The sequence below is a fragment of the Lissotriton helveticus genome, chromosome 4_1 (assembly GCF_964261635.1).
Source record: "Lissotriton helveticus chromosome 4_1, aLisHel1.1, whole genome shotgun sequence".
Classification (NCBI taxonomy): Eukaryota; Metazoa; Chordata; class Amphibia; order Caudata; family Salamandridae; genus Lissotriton; species Lissotriton helveticus.
Window position 1 is genome coordinate 1,434,410,478 of NC_136063.1, and position 20,433 is coordinate 1,434,430,910.

The window sequence follows — 20,433 nt, forward strand, 5'->3', positions numbered from 1 at the left end:
TAAGTTCAGTATCCAAGCAGTAGTGCCTGGTGAACGTATGAGGCGTTTTCCATGTCGCCGCTCTGCAGATGTCAATTGTGGGCACTCCCGCAAAGAGCGCCATGGAGGTTGAGACTGCTCTAGTGGAATGAGCCCGAACCTTGGAATGCAGGGGATGTCCAGCTTGCTGATGACAGAAAGCAATGGCTGCAGAGATCCAACATGAAATGCTCTGCTTAGTCAATGGAAGACCTTTCCTAGGTCTGCTAAAGGCAACAAAAAGTTGGTTAGATTTTTTCGAAATGTCTCTGTTCTGTGTATGTAGAACTTCAGACAACGTTTGAGATCCAAAGAGTGGAGACCTCAGCTGCGGAATGTGGATTCGGGAATAAAGACCTCAGTACAATAGGCTCATTGAGGTGAAAGTCAGATGGGACTTTTGGAATGAATTTAGGATTAGTCCTCAGAATCACTCTGTCGTGCCTGAATTGGAGGAAAGGGTCTTGAATTGAAAAGGCTAGGAGTTTGCTTACTCTTCTCACTGAGGTAAGCGCTAATAGAAGAGCCGTTTTCCAGGAAAGATATTGGATATCCGCCTTGTGTATTGGCTCAAAGGGATGCTTCATTAATTGAGCAAGCACAATGTTCAGCTGCCAGGCAGGCGGTAAAGACTTCACCGGAGGAAATGTCCTGAACAAACCTTTAAGAAATTGTTTTAGGAGTCTGTTGGACTAGAGGGAAGTACCAGCTGTAGAACGTCTGAAACGAGATATGGCAGCCAGGTAAACTTTTATTGAAGCATGAGCCAGACCTACGTTTGCCAAATGAAGAAGGTAAGGTAAGATCTCTGCCGGTGATGAAGAAAAGGGATGTATTTTCACCGATTTACACCACATGCAGAACCTTTTCCATTTCAGGGAATACGTCTTGTTGGCACGGTCGGCCCGAGCCAGGGCTTGAACAGCTCTGCAGTCTGGCAGGATGTTTAATTTCTGGAATTCTCTGAACTCAGGAGCCAAGCCGATAATCTGAGAGATGCTGGATCCGGATGTTGGACTTGTCCGTGGTTCATTGTGAGGAGATTGGGGCACGGCTTCAATCGAATCTGCGGTTGCAGCGATAGGAGATGAAGCTCCGTGAACCAGTGTTGGCGCGGCCACGCTGGAGCTATCAAGATCAGGGTACAATGTTCCGCCTTCAGCTTCCTGAGGACCCTGGAAATCAGGGGAAATGGAGGAAATGCGTACGCAAAGGCGTTGAACCATGCGATCGAAAATGCATTCCCTAGAGACCCCTTCTGGGGACGCCAGCTTGCGTAATGTTGGCATTTGGCGTTGTCTGGTTGCGAACAGATCCAGGTGAGTCTTGCCCCATCGAGAGAAGATGTGACTGAGAATTTGGTGGTCCAGCTCCCACTCGTGGCACACAGAGCGCCTTCTGCTCAGTGAGTCTGCAAGGACATTGTTCGTTCCAGGGACATATTCTGCCCGAAGGAAAATGTTGTGCAGAAGTAGCCAGTTCCAGATCTTTTGAGATTCTAGACAACGTCAGAGACAGAGTACCCCCTTGTTTGTTGATATAGTGCATTGTGGTGGTGTTGTCTGTACTCCGAAGCAATGGGGAGTTTTTGATCCGAGGCAGGAACGCTCGAGGCACAGGTAAACCACTCTTAACTCGAGAAGGTTTATGTGGAGCTGTTTTTCGGCAGGGGACCATGGTCCGTTGATTCTGAGTTCTTGGAGGAACGCCCCCCCAACCTTCCAGGGACGCATCTGTTATATGTGGCAAGGCTGGAAGCAGGAACTGCATACCTCGTGTAAGGTTCTGTGGATGAATCCAACACTGTAGAGCTTTTACCATGGAAGGAGTCACTCGGATTACATCTTCGAATGATCCTGTACACTAGATCCATTGCCTGGATAGCGCTTCCTGAAGAGGACGCATATGAAGACGGCAGTGTGGAACAGGATGCAAGAAGACATCATCCCTAACAGGGACTTGTAAAGGCGGACCGTGAGTGTTCTTCTGGATCGTACACATGTCGCCAAAGATGCCAGTTTGGATTGACGCTCCTGTGAAGGGAAGGCTTTTTTCTGAGCCGTATCTAGGACAGTGCCTAGGAAAGTGAGACGCTGGGAAGGCTGAAGGACGGATGTGTCTCAATTGAGAGTAAGGCCCAAGTCGTTGAAAAGTTGAAGACAGGCGTTGGAGGACTTAGTCACGCCTGTCAAAGAAGGAGCCTTGATTAGCCAGACGTCCAAGTATGGGAAGAATTGGTGATGTTGCCGGAGGTACGCTGCTACTAGACACAAGATTTTGTAAAAATTAGTGGTGCTGATTTCAGGCCGAAGGGCAACACCCAAAACTGGTAGTGCTCACCTGCCACAGCGAACCTGAGGTACTGCTTGTGATTTCTGTGGATCGGCACGTGAAAATAAGCGTCTTGAAGGTCTAGAGACACCATGGAGTCGTTCGCATTGAGGAGTTGAAGGACCTCCTGAATGGACACCATACGGAATGACTGTTTCTTGAGATACTTGTTTAGGTTTCTCCAATATAGGTCTCCACTTTTTCTCCCGAATTAAGAAGAATCGGGAGTAGAACCCCTTGCCCTTCTGATCGCGAGGGACTCTTTCTATAGCACTTTTTCGGAGCATAAGTGATAGCTCCAAATGCAGTCGATGTAAATTCTTGTGGAGCATTGGGCGAGGAGTTTGAGGCGGGGTTTCTATGAACTCCAGAGAGTGTCCGAATTGAACTAGTTGAAGGACCCATCGATCCGTAGTAATCCGTTTCCAATTTTGTAGGAAAGACGAGATTCTTCCTCCAATCTTGTACGGTAGAGAAGAAGTGGAGACCTGTGATAGGGAGTAGTCATTGTCTTCTGGCTGTGTTAGTTTTTCCTCCTATGCCACGAAAGGAAGACCTCGTGTAGGACGACTGTTGTCTCTGCTGATACTGGGGTTTGTACTGCTGGTTTGAGGTGTACGAGGACTGGTAACCTTGAAAATCTCCTCTTGAAGATTGGCCTCTCCCTCTGGAGCCCCGAAAGGGAGGTTTTGTTAACTGGAGGGTACCCAGTGCCTTCGCTGTATCGGTATCTTTAATACCTTGAAGCGCCTCATCTATATGTGCGCCAAATAAAAGTTGATCATAAGGCATGTCAAGTACCTTAGCTTGCACTTCCGGCCGGAAGGTAGTTGCTTTGAGCCAGCCTTGACTTCTCAGCACCGCAGCTCCAGCTAGCTGACGGAAACCAGTTGATGCGACATCCATCGCACAGTCAATCATCTCTGAGGCGGAGCGTTCGCCTTCTAAGAGAATCTTTTTTGCCTCTTTCTCTTCCTCCGACAATGATCCCAAATATGGGGCGAGATCAGCCCACATTTGACGATTGTAACGTGCCAACGAGTTAGCAGCCTGCACTGTCAACGCAGACATTGAAGAAAACAGCTTCCCAATATTGTCCAGTTTTCGTCCCTCCTTATCCGGTGGCGCAGTTAAAGCAGCCGAAGGATTTTTTGATGTGAGCTGCTTGAGTAATGACAGAGTCTGGCTAGGGATGGCCAGTAAAGCAAGCTGTAGCAGTGTCCGGAGCCTTATATTTCTTGTCCAGCCTGGGCAGAACCGGGGGCAAGGAAGGGGTTTGCATGATTTTAACCCCTTGGGTCCAAATGTACTCTATGATAGGTATGGGTCCAAATGTACTCTATGATAGGTATGGACAACAGTCTTTTTGAACAGTTCCTTGAAATCATAAAGGAAGCAGTCTTGTTGTTGGGTACTTATTTGAATTTTGAAACGCAAAGCCGCCCTTTCTAGGATATTATGAAATCCCCCAATGTCCTCCAGGGGCGAATCGGCTTGCGTTGGCACAGGAGATGCTGGATACGGTATTACGTTATCGTCCCACTCGTCATGTGAATCCTGGAGTTCTCCTTCCTCCTGCTGTTGCTCTTCTTCATCATCTGAGGATGGAGGATGCTGTGCAGGAGCAGGATCTGGGTGAAGCACTAGAGGTGGAGGTGGAGGCCGAGGTCTAGGCGGAGGCGCAACCACTGAAGGTGGTGGAGGAGTAGCGGGAAACCTGTTTGTAGTCCGCAATCAAGAACTGCAGATCCGGGACTATGGACGCAGGAAGACACCATAGGTTGAGGAGGAGGTTGGAATTCCTCCTGGTAATCCACTCGTTCATCCTGATCTTGTTTTTCATAATATGAACTCATGATATTTTACGTGCAGTTCAGATGGGCTTGTAGCGGTCTGGAAAATAGAATCCTCATCAGTCTTAGTTATCCAGAAGATGCGCAGGTGGTAAAGCCTGGACTCTGCAAGGAGAAGTTAGATCCGGTGTCAGAGTGCGTTTAGTAATTTTTAAGTGAACATATGCACTTTTCAAGGTAGGTTCCTGTGTTGTCGTCGAGCCCATCGCCGGGACGGTCGTCGACGGGGGGGGGGGGGGCGGTGTGGATTGGGGGGAGGGGGGTGGGACGTTGAAGAGTGATCCAGAAGGTATTGTTGACGACGATGGCGTAGACGATTATTTCTTCATCGACAGCGATGGAGCCTTCGTCGACGACGATGCAGACTTAGTTGACGATGCAGACTGTGTCGACGACGATGTCTATCTTTATAATAGATGAAACGGACCTACCCGTCGACGATGATGTTGTAGACGTCGACGTGGATAATGAAGAGGACGCCACAGAAGTGGAGATGGTCGCTGTCTACGCTGTAACAGGCAGCGCTGAAGAGGTCGTGAAGGGTTTCTTAAAGGTGGAAACAGAGCCCTGAGGAGAAACCTTCACAGGCAAGACCTTAGAATGAACCTCTGAAGACTTGAGCGTCTTCTTTTGAGGTGGCTCTGAAGACTGTCCTGGGTATGTCACTCTAGGTCTTTTAGGAGAGGAATGAGGACTCCTGAAGGAACACTCACTCTCACCTGAAGAGACTGACTGGTCCTTTTCCTTCAGTCTCTGTAGTCATATCAACAGGCGCCCCTCTCTGTCCTTGAGGGTCTTTGTTGAAAAGGTCCGACAGATCTTACAATCCTTAGAAGAGTGGTCTGGGTAGAGACAATAAAGGCAATCCTTATGCTGGTCATCTACATGAAGCCTCTTCTTGTTACAAGAGGCAAAAGGTCTAAAAAGTCCTTTTTAGGAGTATCAGCCATGGTAAACTGAAAACCCCACACAACTGAAGAAACTGAGAAAAGAACTGGAAAATCCAGAGAAGTAAGGAAAACTGAGCAGAGCTCAGTGGAGACTCCCTTAGCCCGACGTGCGATAGAAAATCTGAGGGTCCAGAGCTCCTTCCAGGAAGGTTCTAGAGGGTGGTGATAGCGGATTGGCTCTTGGTCAAAGTTTAGTCCTTTTTACAAAAGGATATGTTACGAATGAGAGGCCTCTGGCCCATTACCAAGTATATAGGTCTATATGACATTACTTTATGTACCAGGGACTCCCACCCCGACGGGGAATGATTCAGGCATGTGAATCTATGAAAGATACCCATAATACTGGATAATAGATCTTTTTCGTCGTTCCAGTTAAGTTGAAATCCCGAAGGAATATATGGTATGGAAGTTAGTCAGTTGCCGGAGTACAATAAATGTCTAACACTATCCTCTGATAAAGTCTTACAGCACGCCCACACTACCACAAATACAGTAAGGTATCTACTTTTACCTCAGCCTACCTTTGGGGAGCCACTGGACTGTGCACACTATACCTTACTTTGGTACAGTATATACAGAGCCAGCTTCCTACAAATGCCGCAACCAATTTCAACCGGTTTATCCAGTCTAATATCATATTCGGGGGCAGCCCTAAAATGTCCAAAATTGGTGTGTAGCAGTCATAGAACCAAGTTCCACAATAGAAGGATGTTGAGTTCTTGCACAAGTATGAGGTCTGCAATATCAGCCGCATGCCTTACCGCTGATCTACCGTTAATAAGCATCAATTTAATGTTAGATTTGGTTACCATGGTTTCAAGGTGGGATGTAAGGGCAGTTAATAAGGTGACCTTGCTCATTTCGGAGATGGACTTTGGATTCTCTAAACGGGTTGGTGAGAATGATTTGGATATTGAATGTGGAGGGTGATCAGTCCCTACCAGATGCATTATTAGATAGTAAAAAGTAGTGAACATCAGCATCCGTCAAATGTTCTGTAACCAGTGGCCTAGTGTAGGATTAGGATATTGCTGTGAATTCCAGTTCAGATTCAATGAGTTTTCTATTGACGAGATTATTCTCCAGTAGTTTTTGATTCTTGTGGGAAGGCTGGGTTGATTAGTCTCAGCGATCATAACGAGATCTCAAAACTTCTCTATCTTCAAAGAGAAGTGTAACATGTTCTGAAGGCCCTGTTTAACTAATTGAAGATCAGTTTTGATGTCTGCCAGATTATCCTCAATGGTGTGAGGGTTAAAAGTATGGGTAGGTGGTCTAGGGGTAGATAGTAAATGAGATCCCTCAGAGGTGTGAAAGGAGGTAGGTAGTGTGGATTCCTCATAGGTGAGGAGGAAAATAGTAAAGGAGGGGAGGGGATGGGCAGTTGAGGGCTAGTGGATGGTGTGGTGGAGAGTGGATGAGTGGTAGGCAGAGGTGTCAGGTTATTTCCTTCGATAGGCCTCTTGTGATGTAGGTCAGTTAGTCTGTGGGTTGGGGAGCATGGTATAGGGAGATTAGGACGAAGGTGATTTAGATGAATGGTGATTAGTGGATCTGAAGTTCCCCAACTTGTTGAATGCAAAGGGGGGGGGGAATCGAGTATTTTGTTTCAACGTTATGTGCGTAGCAGGAGACGGCAGGTTCAAAAAGTTGGATTCGGGCAGTCTTTAGTTGTGATATAAGGTATTGATTTGTTCACAAAGGTTAAAACGTTTGTTCAAAGAGAATGGTCAAGCAAATTTCGAGCAATTGAGAAGGAGGTGGTGGGGGGAGGTGGTAGAGCTGGAAGCTAAGGGGTGAGCTTTCAATGCGGAGGATAGACCTTGATTTGGTAGCATAGACAGTACATGGTTAGCCAATTAATTCTTAATTCTCATAAAGAGGATGTCTAACGGTTCTAGGTTTCGGTCAGATGCTTGTTTAAGGATGTTCTCATTGTTGTAGAGGGAGATGTCAAGATCAGCTTGGAGGACTGGTGAGGGTATACTGGATAATCAAAAACTGTGAGGTATTTTCTCGTTTGGTTTGGATCGAAGCATGGAGTTCAATTCTTCCTAAAGGATAGTGTTTGGCTTTTCAGTTATATTGTTTTCCAGTTATGGGAATTCATTTGGTTTGCTGGGTAGACTGAATTCTAAGAAAATTATATGCCAAACAATTGCTGAGCAATTTTTGTTACTTTAAGTTGCTAGCACAAAGTGCACTCTACCGCGATCCTCCCTAATCACATCCCTCTGTGGTCCCCAATTACCACAGTACAGTGAAGTGACTTGAGAAAAAGCTTGATACCTCTCAAATGTCATTCTTGAAATCACTTTAGACATGTGCAAAACAATAAAAAAAATCCTGTTAAGTGTCTCCTGGTCACTGAAGCTACATCAGACTCAGTCATAGAGAATACAACAGTTTAAGTGGACTGTTTGCATGGCAAGGACCTAATTTTAGAAAATGTAGTGAATATAATTTAGATTTGGTGACGTTATTGTAAACGATAAAAGGTAGCAGTTACCTTTGACTTCGCTATGGTATACTACAATTGACAACATTTCTTATATACAAAGCAATGGGACGAGGAGTAATCTTAAGCAAGAAGTGGAATGAATGCACCAATTAGCTTCAGCATACAGGCAATTCGTAAATGTTCTAAAGAAAGCTAAATGCATACTACCTATATTTTCAGAAAATGACTATCCATTGTACTCCTTTATTTTATATGTACAAGATTCAGCCCTTTTTTTTAACCACTTCGGGACGGATGACGAGCTGAGCTAGTCATGAGCGTAACGTGCCCTACGCTGATGACGAGCTGAGCTAGTCATGTAACGCGGTAAATTCAAAAACGCAGCGCACAGCGGGAAAACCGCTAGCGCGCATGCGGTTAAACCATCACCTAAGGCACCCAGCTGTTCCTAGGACAGAAAGTGCTAGGAAAAGACCTTCAGCCCCGTGGTTTACAGAGCATTTAAGACTACTCCGACAGGAAGCTAGGAGACAGGAGCGTTTATGGCATACCAGCTGGGATCTAAGGGATAAGGAAACCCATAAGATCTTGATAAGAAAGTATACATTGGAAGTTATCAGGGTAAAACAAGAATACTTTACTGCCCTAACTTCCTCACTTTCCTCTCCTAAAGAGCTCTTTAGGATAGCGGATTCCCTTATTACCCTTCAGACCCCTGACCCGGTGATTGCGTCACAGGAGCTCTGTAACATAGCTTCTTTCTTCCAGACTAAGATCCTGGACATTTATACCGCTTTAGTTGCTGAGACCTGTTACCACCAAGCCCGCTGTCCCTGCTGGCCTGGCCCTGCCCTTTCGGAGAAACCTCAGGCATGGTGCCTGGAATCCTTCCCTTCTCTCTCCTTACAGGATGCAGAGACACTTCTTAATAAAATTAAATCTGGCTCTCCTCTAGATGTTTGCCCGCTTAAGATCTTAAAGCAGTGTAGAAACTCTCTTTTACCCCCCTTGTAGACATCATGAACAGGGCCATGAGGGAGGGTATTTTTCCTCAGCAGTGGAAAAATGCAGTAGTAAAACCTTTACTCAAGAAACCCTCTCTCGACCCTGGGGTACTAAAGAATTTCCGTCCCATCTCACTGCTCCCAGCCCCTGCGAAGATGTTAGAAATCCATCTGAATAAACATCTTGCTGCCTTCGTGGAAAATTCTGGCTGTTTGGATCCCTCCCAGCATGGATTCAGGAGGGAACATAGCACCGAGTCTGCCCTCGCCATAGTACTGGATAATATCCGTATGTGTGTGGATGGGGGACAGACCTCCCTCTCCTGATCCTCTTAGACCTTACAGCCGCCTTCGATACCCTTTCTCCCTCAGTTCTAACATCTCGCCTGAGGGAGATTGGGGTTCAGGGGGAGGCACTAGCTCTACTTACCTCTTTCCTCGATCAACGAGAGCAAAGAGTGAAGCTGGGTAAATTTCTATCTCCATCCCTGTCTGTGCAATGTGGGGTCCCTCAGGGGTCGGCGTTAAGCCCGACCCTTTTTAACATCTATGTGACTCCCCTTGCCAGACTAATTAGATCTTTTGGGATGGAGGTAGTTTCCTATGCGGATGACACCCAGATCCTCGTCTCTCTCTCCCAGTCAGTTACTCCGACTGCCTCCAATTTTAGATCTTGTATGGAGGCTGTCGGACAGTGGATGATTCACAATTCGCTGAAACTGAATGGGGAGAAGACCGAGGTGATAGTGTTCGGAGGTAAGGAGGAGGTATGGTCAGCCGATTGGTGGCCAGACTCACTGGGAGCATGTCCTGTCCCTGCTGCATCTGCCAAAAATCTCGGGGTAGTGATCGATCCTACCCTCAGTATGTGTCAACAGGTAAACAGGACTGTGAGAAGTTGGCCTGATATGCAGTGCTCACTATTCTAGTGATCACTATGTATCAGTCCAAACGACCCTTATTGATGATTGGTTGTAAGTCAACCTTATAGACCAGCTATCCTAGTAGCATGGATACGAGCAGTCTAAGGCTAAGACTCTAGAGGGCGTGTTAAGCCAGCTGTTTTACCATCACATTACCCCTTGAACACCAAGTGAAAGGACACCACACAAGTTGTTATGAAAATAAACAGATATTTATTTATAACAAGACCACCCTGAACTCTTTATGAGTCAGGGAGCTAAGCACATAACAAAACTCTTAAGAAAATACTTTAAGTCGCACAATTTACACAAATGCCCTAGGGGCACGGAAAACCATATATTACAAAAGTGGAATGCGATTTACTAGCAGGTAAGTAACTATGCTCATAGACTTTAGAAACGCTAGGCCTACAATACTAAACCCTTAGATTAGTAGCAGGAGGCCTGTGGACGTCGTGTGCAGAGTGGGAACTCTCACGCGTAAGGCGGGAAAAAGTCTATGGAGGCTAGCAAAGACAAAGTTACTGTTCTCGGGCGAACCCGACTAGGTGGGTCGAAAACAAGAGTGGATCCGAACACTTAGAGTGTTGGACTATGCTGAAGCACCGGAGTACTTGGTTTACCTAGCCCAGGGGCTGCGGCTGCATAGGGTTCAAGTTGCGTCGGAAACCCTCGTTGAAGATCCAGGAGCCTGAAGAAAGAAGTTGCTGGCAGGCGGCCAGTGAAGGAATTCGTGGTGATCCAAGCCTGGATCAGGGAAGAAGAAACCTGTAAGCAGAGGAGACCAAGTTCTGAATCACTAGCCAGTGATTTGAGTGGGCGCCAGGATGGCACCGGACGAAGTCACCTCAGCCAGGTGAGTGGGCGCTGCTGGGCTCTGCAGTCTCTCGGACCAGGAGGCGTTGTCGGCGACCAGGATGGAGGTGCGAGCTGTCCCACGAAGGTACTTGCTGTCGACGTCGCTGGACCCAGGATTGGGCAACAAGTCTTGGCAAATGCAAGGCCCACGCGGTGGACCTAAAATGGCGTCTTGAGTGGACCAGGAGGGTCCAGGGTGCTCCTCTTTTGGAGGGGAGCAAGGGCTAGTCTGGAGCAACCAGACCAGCAGTGGTTGTCGTCGTGGAGCGTCGTGAGAGGGCCACTAGCCAACGGGCAAGCAACCTGGACAACGCGGTGAGCAGCAAAGAGCAGAAGGGCCCCACGCAGTTCTCGTGGATGCAGGGGGGCTGAACTTCGGTGCTGGAGCTGCTCAGGGTCGGGGCTTCTCTTACCCCAAAGCACTCAGTCGAGGGTCACTCGGTGGTCGTGCTGGACAAGCGTCGTGCAGTTCTGAAGATGGCCGGTCCCTCGAGGTCTCGTCGCACCCACGGATCAGAGCTGGGCTGATGATGTAGGTTGAGGTCAGAGGTGCCAGGGAAGCCGGTTCTCGTCGTGCTGGAGCAGTCTTGATCCGGAGGAGGGACTGGCAACAAACCGCGATGCTTGGTTGGTGCCTGCTGCTGCAGGGTGACTACTCCTTAGTCACAAGGGAGAATCTTGGGAAGAAGTCTTGAGTTCCTTTCGTGGAAAGTAGTTTCAGGATTCAAAGATGATCTGATTTGGAAGGGGGCCAGTTCCTACCTTTATCCTGCAAAAAGGGGCTGGCACGCGACTAAGTCCTGCCCTATGGGTGGGACTAGGAGGGGGGTGGTTACACCCCTCTCCTTTGGCGGGCTTTCCCCAGATCAGGGGCTGGAGTGCCCCTGGAACTGGTTCAAGCCGGCCTATGCATAGTGAGCACCGGGGTGCCACTTGCAGTCACCTTCCTCTAAAGCCCTGCCTACCTAGAATACACAAAATCCTGTCTGGGACGGTGCTGGCACCGCCCCTGGCAGGAAACCCTTTGTCCTTGCCTCCTGTGCTGGGAGGACTCCCAGCAGCAGGAGGGCAGACTTGTGTCTCGGTGGCAGCATCCATTTTGTGGAGCTAAGGCTCTGTCTGACTTTAACCGGGGTTACAGGTTACATACATGTCGTCTCCCTCTAGAAGGGTGGAATGCTAACCCCGTCGCCAGAATTGGCGAGGGGTTAGTATTCCAATTCGTATGACACCTTACTCGACATGTTTTGATAAAGCGATACCAGAGTTGGCATATAACCGCGAGGATTATAATGCACTTAAAGAGTATATGGTATAGCGTTATCATGGAACAGCTATTAGGACTTGGTTCCGCAAGCTGCAAACGGGCTCAGCTCATGCCAGAGCACCATTTCACATTATTCCAAGCACTCTGCCTTCAGGATTGTTAAGGCCTGCCATAGGAGTGACTGATAGGAATATATGTGTCCATTTTAGGGTTAGATATAGGAATACTATATCTAAAGCAAAGGGTGATTACACCACCTTGCCCCAGCTGTCGTGCAGCCAGTTGTGTCAGATTTGGATGGCCAGCCAGGGGTGGCATAATACATGCTGCAGCCCCTGGTAGGCCCTGGGTACACCTATGCCCTGGGCACCTAAGGTACTCTGTACAGGGACTGATAAGGTGACTCAGTATCCAATTAGATATGTACCTAAGGTACATGGAATACATTTTACAGAGAGCAGTAAGCCTGGGGTCCTGAATAGCAGGGCCCCAGGTCAACTAAGTCAGAAAACCAGCAAAACACCAGGCAAAAAGTTGGGGGCAACCATAGTCAGGGATCTACCTTCCTACAAGGACCATCTACCTGTTGGGGCATCCTTCGCATACTGAGGAGGATCAGGCACTATCTTTCGCAGCAAGCTAGGAAACAACTGGCAGTTGCTCTAGTGGGCTCTCGCCTGGACTACTGCAATGCGCTGTATGCGGGACTGAATAAAAGCCTTCTGCAGCGCTTGCAGGTAGTCCAGAACGCAGCGGCTAGGTTTGCTTTGGACCTACCTCGGGGCACCTCGGCCACTTTGGCCAGAAAACTGCTTCATTGGCTCCCCATGGAGGATCGTATCCGGTTTAAAACCTTGTGCCTGATCTATAAAGCTTTAGCAAAAAACAGCCTTATAGGAATTGGATCGATCTTGTCCTGTTACAGTCCTTCCAGGAACTTACGTTCCTCAAACAAGGCTCTCCTAACAGTCCCGCGTATCCGAAGAGCTAGATGGGGTGGTAAAGCCTTTTCCAACTTGGCACCCAAGTGGTGGAATGTTCTCCCTGTGGAATTGAGGTCTCACCCCACCCTGCAGTTATTTAGAAAGGCCCTGAAGACCCGTCTTTTTGCGCACGCATACTTGTAGTTTGATCTGCCATTTTTTGATTCATTTTGTTAGGCGCCTTGATACCTTAGGGTTTTAGTTGCGCGATATAAATTATTTTCAAATCAATCAAATCAAAGTGAAGGATATTGTAACTTAATGAAATGTAAGTGCTTCTGTTCAGCGGCAATGCGACACCTGCGAGTTCATATGTAATAAAATCATATGTAATAAAAAAATATATATCAAATTATGATTGTTTGTACATTGTACGCACAAAAATAGATACGGACAACTTCTTGCACTGGTGCCAGATTATAGATAGATATATATAAAATCTATGTATGTATTGCAGGGGACAAAATGCACTAGAAAGGGTCTGCATGCAAAAATGTATGCAATAACCGACCTACTCTATACGTCTCATTGCATCTAACAGACTTCAGATGAGGTAGTCTTAGCAGTATAAACGTGCCATACATGAATAAAAATAAATAAAAAATAAAATAAAAATCACTGCCTTTAAAGTCATCAGCAATGTGAAACCTTTCCTATAACTCACCTTTCCAGAAGGCTTTGGCTCCATTAAGAAGTTCATAATTCTCATAATGAGTTCAGGATTCGGTCCAGATCTCTCCAAATCTAGAACTTCACAAACAATCTTCAACATTGCTTTTGTGTATCTGCACAGAAAGAGAACACCTTGAATTATAAACCTGCAACTGAAATTATAGTGTAAGGCATGGGTACTCACAAACTCTCTCGGGGCCGAATTTACAGTGTGGTTTGTGGCCGAGGGCTGCACTGGTGGAGGCGGGTCAGTGAGGGAGGGGGAGCGGCTAGAGGGGGGGAAAAAACGGTGACCGTGAGGTTGAACACAGGCCCCTGCAGAGGACGCCTTAGTTCATTGAGCCAACATACCCGTCATACACACATCGCCCTCCCTCCTGTCTCCCTCCTTCCCCCCTCCCTCTGTCTCCCTCCTTCCCCCCTCCCTCTGTCTCCCTCCTTCCCCCCTCCCTCTGCCTCCCTCCTTCCTCCCTCCTTCCTCCCCCCTCCCTGTGTCTCCCTCCCTCCTCCCCCCTCCCTGTGTCTCCCTCCCTCCTTCCCCCTCCCTGTGTCTCCCTCCCTCCTTCCCCCTCCCTGTGTCTCCCTCCCTCCTTCCCCATCCCTGTGTCTCCCTCCCTCCTTCCTTCCCCCTCCTTCCTTTCCCCTCCCCCCTCCTTCCTCCTTCCCCCTCCCCCACCCCCTCCTTCACCCTCCCCCCTCACCCCTCCCCCCTCCCCCACCCTTCCCCCTCCTTCACCCTCCCCCCTTCCCCCTCCTTCACCCTCCCCCCTCCTTCCTTCCCCCCTTGCCCCTCCTTCCTCCCCCCTTGCCCCTCCTTCCTTGCCCCCTTGCCCCTCCTTCCTTCCCCCTCCTTCCTCCCTTGCCCCTCCTTCCTTCCCCCCCTTGCCCTTCCTTCCTTCCTCCCTTCCTTCCCCCTCCTCCTTCCTTCCTTCCCCCTCCTTCCTTCCTTCCCCCTCCTTCCTTCCTTCCCCTTCCTTCTTCCCCTTCCTTCTTCCCCTTCCTTCTTCCCCTTCCTTCCCCTTCCTTCCTTCCCCTTCCTTCTTCCCCTTCCTTCCCCTTCCTTTCTTCCCCTTCCTTCCTTCCCCTTCCTTCCCCCTCCTTCCTTCCCCCCTTCCCCTTCCCCCCCCTTCCTTCCCCCTTCCCCCTCCTTCCTTCCCCCCTTGCCCCTACTTGCCCCTCCTTCCTTCCCCCCTTCCCCCTCCTTCCTTCCCCCCTTGCCCCTACTTGCCCCTCCTTCCTTCCCCCCTTGCCCCTCCTTCCTTCCCCTTGCCCCTCCTTCCCCCTCCCCCCCCCTTTCTTCCCCCTTCCTTCCCCCTCCTTCCTTCCCCCCCTTGCCCCTCCTTCCCTCCCCCCTTGCCCTTCCTTCCTTCCTTCCCCCTCCTTTCTTCCTTCCCTCTCTTGGTCTTTGCCTCTCTTGGTCTTTGCCTCTCTTGGTCTTTGCCTCTCTTGGTCTTTGCCTCTCTTGGTCTTTGCCTCTCTTGGTCTTTGCCTCTCTTGGTCTTTGCCTCTCTTGGTCTTTGCCTCTCTTGGTCTTTGCCTCTCTTGGTCTTTGCCTCTCTTGGTCTTTGCCCCTCTTGGTCTTTGCCCCTCTTGGTCTTTGCCCGTCTCGTCTCACCTCACCCGGCTCTCACCCCCTGCTGCCCTCCCACCCCACTCCCTGCTGCCCTCCCACCTCACCCGGCTCTCCCTCCTGCCCTCCCACCTCACTTCCCGCTGTCCTCCCACCTCACCCGGCTCTCACCCCCTGCTGCCCTCCCACCCCACCCCCCTGCTGCCCTCCCACCCCACCCCCCTGCTGCCCTCCCACCCCACCCCCCCTGCTGCCCTCCCACCCCCCACCTGCTGCCCTCCCACCCCACCCCCCCTGCTGCCCTCCCACCCCACTCTCACTCCTTGCTGTCCTCCCACCTCACCTGCCTCTCACTCCCTGCTGTCCTCCCACCTCACCTGCCTCTCACTCCCTGCTGCCCTCCCACCTCACTGGGCTCACTCCCTGCTGCCCTCCCACCTCACTCCCTGCTGTCCTCCCACCTCACCTGGCTCTCACTCCCTGCTGCCCTCCCACCTCACCTGGCTCTCACTCCCTGCTGCCCTCCCACCTCACCTGGCTCTCACTCCCTGCTGCCCCTCCCGGCTCCCAGTCCCTGCTGCCCTCCCACCTAACCTGGATCTCACTCAGTGCTGTCCTCAGTCACTACACCCGCTGTCCTGCCACCCGCTGTCCTGTCCCCCCCCCCCCCGCCCCCCGGCGTGTAGGGAGACTATTTGCCTGCATATTGAAGTTCTCGCTTCCCTTCCCAGGAGTAGGACCCAGTGGATCCTTCAGCAGTGTGTTTGGTTTGTAAGGCCCAGCACGGGAAGCCAATGAACGGATTTCATCATTCTTGGGAATGGATAAAATAAGAAGAATTATTGATTAGGCCAGTTTCCTGATTGTGCACTACATGATATATTCAAAATGGATATACAGGAAGGCCATTGTACAATGAGTAAGCGAGACCTAAAATACCAGACAAATTTTCATTGTGAATGCTTATTCCTCATAGAAGTAGGCCACGAGTAAGTTCCTGGTTTGGGAACTTACAATGCCTCTAGGATTTATATTTTTGACTGATTTACTGGCATATCAACGACGCTGTGTGCAACATGCACTAATTAGTCATGATACACATTAAAATGTCGCAACCTTACCCACACGTGTGTTTTGCTTTCCGTGCCCAGAAGCAAGGGGTGTCCAGGAAGCTGGGTCAGCCCAGGCTGACACATACACAGCCCCACCCCAGTGCTTCACAGGTCTTTAAAAGACCATTTACATGTCAATGAGGCTTTATTAACCTCTTCTTAGCGCCCCTGCAGCTCCACTCTGACTGGAATCGCCCGCCCCCACAGAGCAGTACCGGCGGTGTTTGCTGACACGTAAAAAAAAATAAAAAGAACACAGATTCGATGTCTGTAAGGTCCGCGGGCCACCAAGGAAGGCTTGCCAGGCTGATGGCGGCCCCCAGGCCGTACGTCGAGTACCCCTGGTGTAAGGGTTCACATTGTTCCTTCAATAGTTATTAACTCAGGAAGTAAAAGTTATTCAAAGTGACTAATGCATTCCTAGTTACAAGGCTACTATCCTACCCCTAGGTAACTCAAATGCCTTCTGTAGGAGGCTGGCTTAGTATATGTTGCACACTTGAGTGAAACACCTTGCACTAATCCAGGCAACCCTAATGGTGACTTTAGTGGTCTTCAATAACCATAGAAAGTTCTCAAAATAGTAGCTGTGGATAGCAGCCTTCAGGCTTATCTTCGTGTTGAGCAGCTTGTTTTACCAGTTTAATCATCAGTGCAAGTTAAATGAAAAATCACATAAATAGCTCCACATATATGTATACACATATCATTTTTTTCTCACACCAATGCAGCCCCAAAATAGAGGCTTAATGTAAATACTCATAAATACACTAATTAGCAAGGAAACAAGAAACACATTAGGTCAAATAGCCCTTGAACTTTGTGTTTTAATGAGCAAAAAAATCATAAATCCTGAAAATTATTAATAAATATACATTGTTAGCCACAGGCTGCATTGAACAGCAATAGCATAGAAAATGAAACCATTTCCAACAAAAACTGGCACCGTGCCTTTAAGGCAGCCATGACCCCCTGGCTTCCCATCATGCCTCAGGGGTGACAGTTAGGTCAGTTCTTTGCATAACCCTCAAGTCAGGGCTCAACCACAAGTCATAGAACAGACAAATCTCATTTACCTGGGGAGGCGGGTGGGTTGCTTATGACTTTGATGAGTATACCCCCGGAAGAGAACTAGGATTACAGGTAAGTAACAAATAGTTTTCTTACCTGTCGGTGTAGTTTTGCAGCTTGAAGATCTTTCTGGATTCACTATGCTGTGCATTATTCCGCGGTCTTGTGGTTGGGTCCAGATTCGTAGTCTTTTCTTTTTTTTTTGTAGCCCAGGTGGGCGTCCGCGTCACACCCCTTTGGGTGTATTTCCGGTGACGTCGGCATGCTTCCTGCGGAAGCTCCCACTCTTGGGCGCCATCTTCAGGTTCTTTTTTTCCGTGTTTCTTTCGTTTCCGAAGTAATGGCAATGTTCTATTCAGGTGATATTTTACCGATTTGTACCTTCAAAGAATTTTCCACTTGTTCTATTTCCGCCGCATCTTTCTGGCGGAGGTGGGTGGGTTCGCTAGTGAATCCAGAAAGATCTTCAAGCTGCAAAACTACACCGACAGGTAAGAAAACTATTCGTTTTGCAGCGTGAATCTTTCTGGATTCACTATGATGTGCATAGATTTTGTAGCGGTTTCTCATCTCTGTGGCGGTTGGGTGGAAGATGAGCGTTGGGTATTGAATATGTGCTGTAGCACCTTCTGTCCAACTTGAGCTTCCTTGTTCATCTGTATGTCCACACAGTAGTGCTTCGTGAACGTGTGCACTGAAGCCCATGTTGCCGCCAGGCATATGTCTTGTATGGGTGTGTTAGCCAGGAAGGCTATTGTAGCACCCTTTTTCCTAGTGGAGTGGGCACGTGTCCCCTCTGCTAGCTCTTGTCCTGCACGCTTGTGGCAGAGTTGAATTGTCTGTGCGATCCATCGTGCAATGGTCTTTTTGGTTACTGCTTTTCCCATGTAACTGTTGGCGAATGACACAAAGAACTGTTTTGTTTTCCTGTGTCCCTTCGTCCTCTCAATGTAGTGCATGACTGCCCTTCTGGCATCCAGGGTGTGCAGAGCTCGCTCTGCGGCAGTTGTTGGTTTTTGGAAAAAACTCGGTATCTGTATAGACTGGTTCATGTGAAATTTAGATACCACCTTCGGCATGAAGTTTGGGTCAGTCCTCATCACAACCCTATCATTGTGTATTTGTATGTAGGGTTCTTGTAGCGTCAGCGCCTGAAGCTCGCTTACTCTGCGTAAGGACGTTATTGCAACCAGGAAAGCTGTTTTCATAGTTAGCATCTTTAAGGACGCCTTGTGGAGCGGTTCAAAGGGCTCCTTCATGAGTTCCGTTAGGACTATGTTCAAGTTCCATGCAGGTGGCGGCACCCGCTTGGGTGGTGCGATCCTTTTCACACCTTCTAGGAATCTCTTCACCACCTGTGATGTGAAGAAACTCCTGCAAGTTTCTCCCCTTGTGTAGGCGACTATCGCTGCCAAGTGAACTCTCAAGGAGGATGAGCTACGGTTCTTCTCTAGCAAGTGTGTCAGGTACTTTAGCACTGTGGAGTCCTTCTTCATTTTATTGTGAAGTCTTTCTTGTCTGCACCATATTGTGAACCTTTTCCATTTCGCAACATAGCACTTCCGAGTGCTAGGCCTTCTTGCCTCCCGCAGGACCTTCAGGGTACTTTCTGCCAATCTTAAATGTGCGAACTCTATGTCCTCAGGAGCCACGCTACTAGGCTCATGCTCTCTGGCTCTGGGTGTAGCACCTCTCCGTTCTGCATGGAGAGTAGGTCTTTCCTCCTGCTGAATCTGTGGGGTGCACACTGTGTCATCTCCATGATCTGCGAGTACCATGTCTGCCTCGCCCACTGTGGCGCGACCAGTATCAGTGTCATGTTGCTCGCTCTGCACTTGCTCAGTACTCTGTGCATCAGTGGTATCGGGGGAAAGGCGTAGGCAAATGTCCTTGACCAATCTATCCATAGGGCATTCCCTAGTGACCCTTCCTCAGGCTGCCTGGATGCGAAGTTTTGGCATTTTGCATTCTGGCGTGTGGCAAACAGGTCCACCGATGGAGTTCCCCATCTGTCGAATAGGCGCCTTGTCTCCTGAGCATTGAGCTCCCACTCGTGGGATGCCGATGTCTGCCTGCTGAGCCAATCTGCTTGTATGTTGTCCTTCCCTGGCAGGTGTATGGCTAGCAGGTCTATCTTGAGGGATGGCCCATCTCCATATCTCCTGCGCCAGCGTTGAAAGCGGGGCTGACTGTGCCCCCCTGCTTGTTGATGTAGAACATCGCAGTGGTATTGTCTGTTTGTATCAACACCTTGTGTTTGTACAGTCTTGTTTGAAAGGCTTTCAGTGCAAGGAAGATTGTCTTCAATTCTAAGTAATTGATGTGCTTTGTCGCATCTGTTGGTGTCCACAGTCCCCTCACCTTGAGCTCCTCCATGTGAGCGCCCCATCCCTTCAGGGATGCGTCTGTGGTGATGGTCACTGTTGGCGTTGGGGGCGTTAGAGGCTTTCCCCTTGCTATGTTCTCCATGGTCCACCATGTCATCTTCTGCACTGCGTGCGTTACAACCACTAGATCCTCCCAACTGCCTGTAGCTTGTGACCATTGCTCCTGTAGCCATTCTTGAATGGGTCTCAAGTGGAGTCGTACATTCGGTACCAGGTGGATGCATGATGCCATCATCCCCATGATCTTGCTCGCAGTCCTCACTGTCCGAGCTTGTCCCTTCCGGTAGAGGAGAGTTTCCTTCACCAGCGCCCTCACCCTCTTCTCGCTGGGGAACACCTTGCCCTGTAAGGTGTTGATCTGTGCTCCCAGGAAGATCTTCACTTGTTCTGGCTCCATTGATGATTTCTTCCAATGGATGGAGAACCCCAGGTTTATGAGCGTGATTGTCACTATGTGCGTGCAGCTTGCATTTCTGGTATGCGTTTGCTTTCACCAGCCAGTCGTCCAGGTAAGGGTATACGTGTATTCCTTGCCTTCGTAGGTGCGCTGCGACTGCTGCGAGGCACTTTGTGAAGACCCTTGGTGCTGACTTTAGTCCGAAGGCCAGTGTCGTGAACTGGTAGTGGCTTTCTCCGATGGTGAACCTGAGCATATGCTTGTGCTTTCTGTTCATTGGAATGTGCAGGTAGGCGTCTTTGAGGTCTATTGTGACCATGAAGTCCCCGATCTGCAATTGTGGGAGCACCTCTTGCAGGGAGGTCATTTTGAATGTTTGCGTTCTTATGAATTTGTTCATGAACCGTAAGTCGAGAATGGGTCTCATGGTCTAGTCTACTTTTGGTACCAGGAAGTACGTTGAGTATACTCCTGTGTTTCTTTCCTTGAAGGGTACCCGTTCTATGGCCTCCTTCCGCAGGAGTTCCTTTGCCTCCTCCTGCAGACACTGCAGCTGCTTGCCTGCTAGTGGCT

At 49.1% G+C, this 20,433-nt stretch overlaps 1 protein-coding gene across 3 annotated transcripts in view; it reads right to left on the reverse strand.

The window, feature by feature from the left end:
- The window catches only part of DEK (DEK proto-oncogene), a 344,099-nt gene that overhangs the window by 148,200 nt on the left and 175,466 nt on the right, over window positions 1–20,433 (reverse strand). For all 3 annotated transcript variants that reach the window (XM_078687983.1, XM_078687984.1, XM_078687985.1), the window contains exon 6: window positions 13,316–13,436. In XM_078687983.1, coding sequence (XP_078544109.1) covers window positions 13,316–13,436 — 121 coding nt within the window. The remainder of the gene's footprint in view (window positions 1–13,315; window positions 13,437–20,433) is intronic.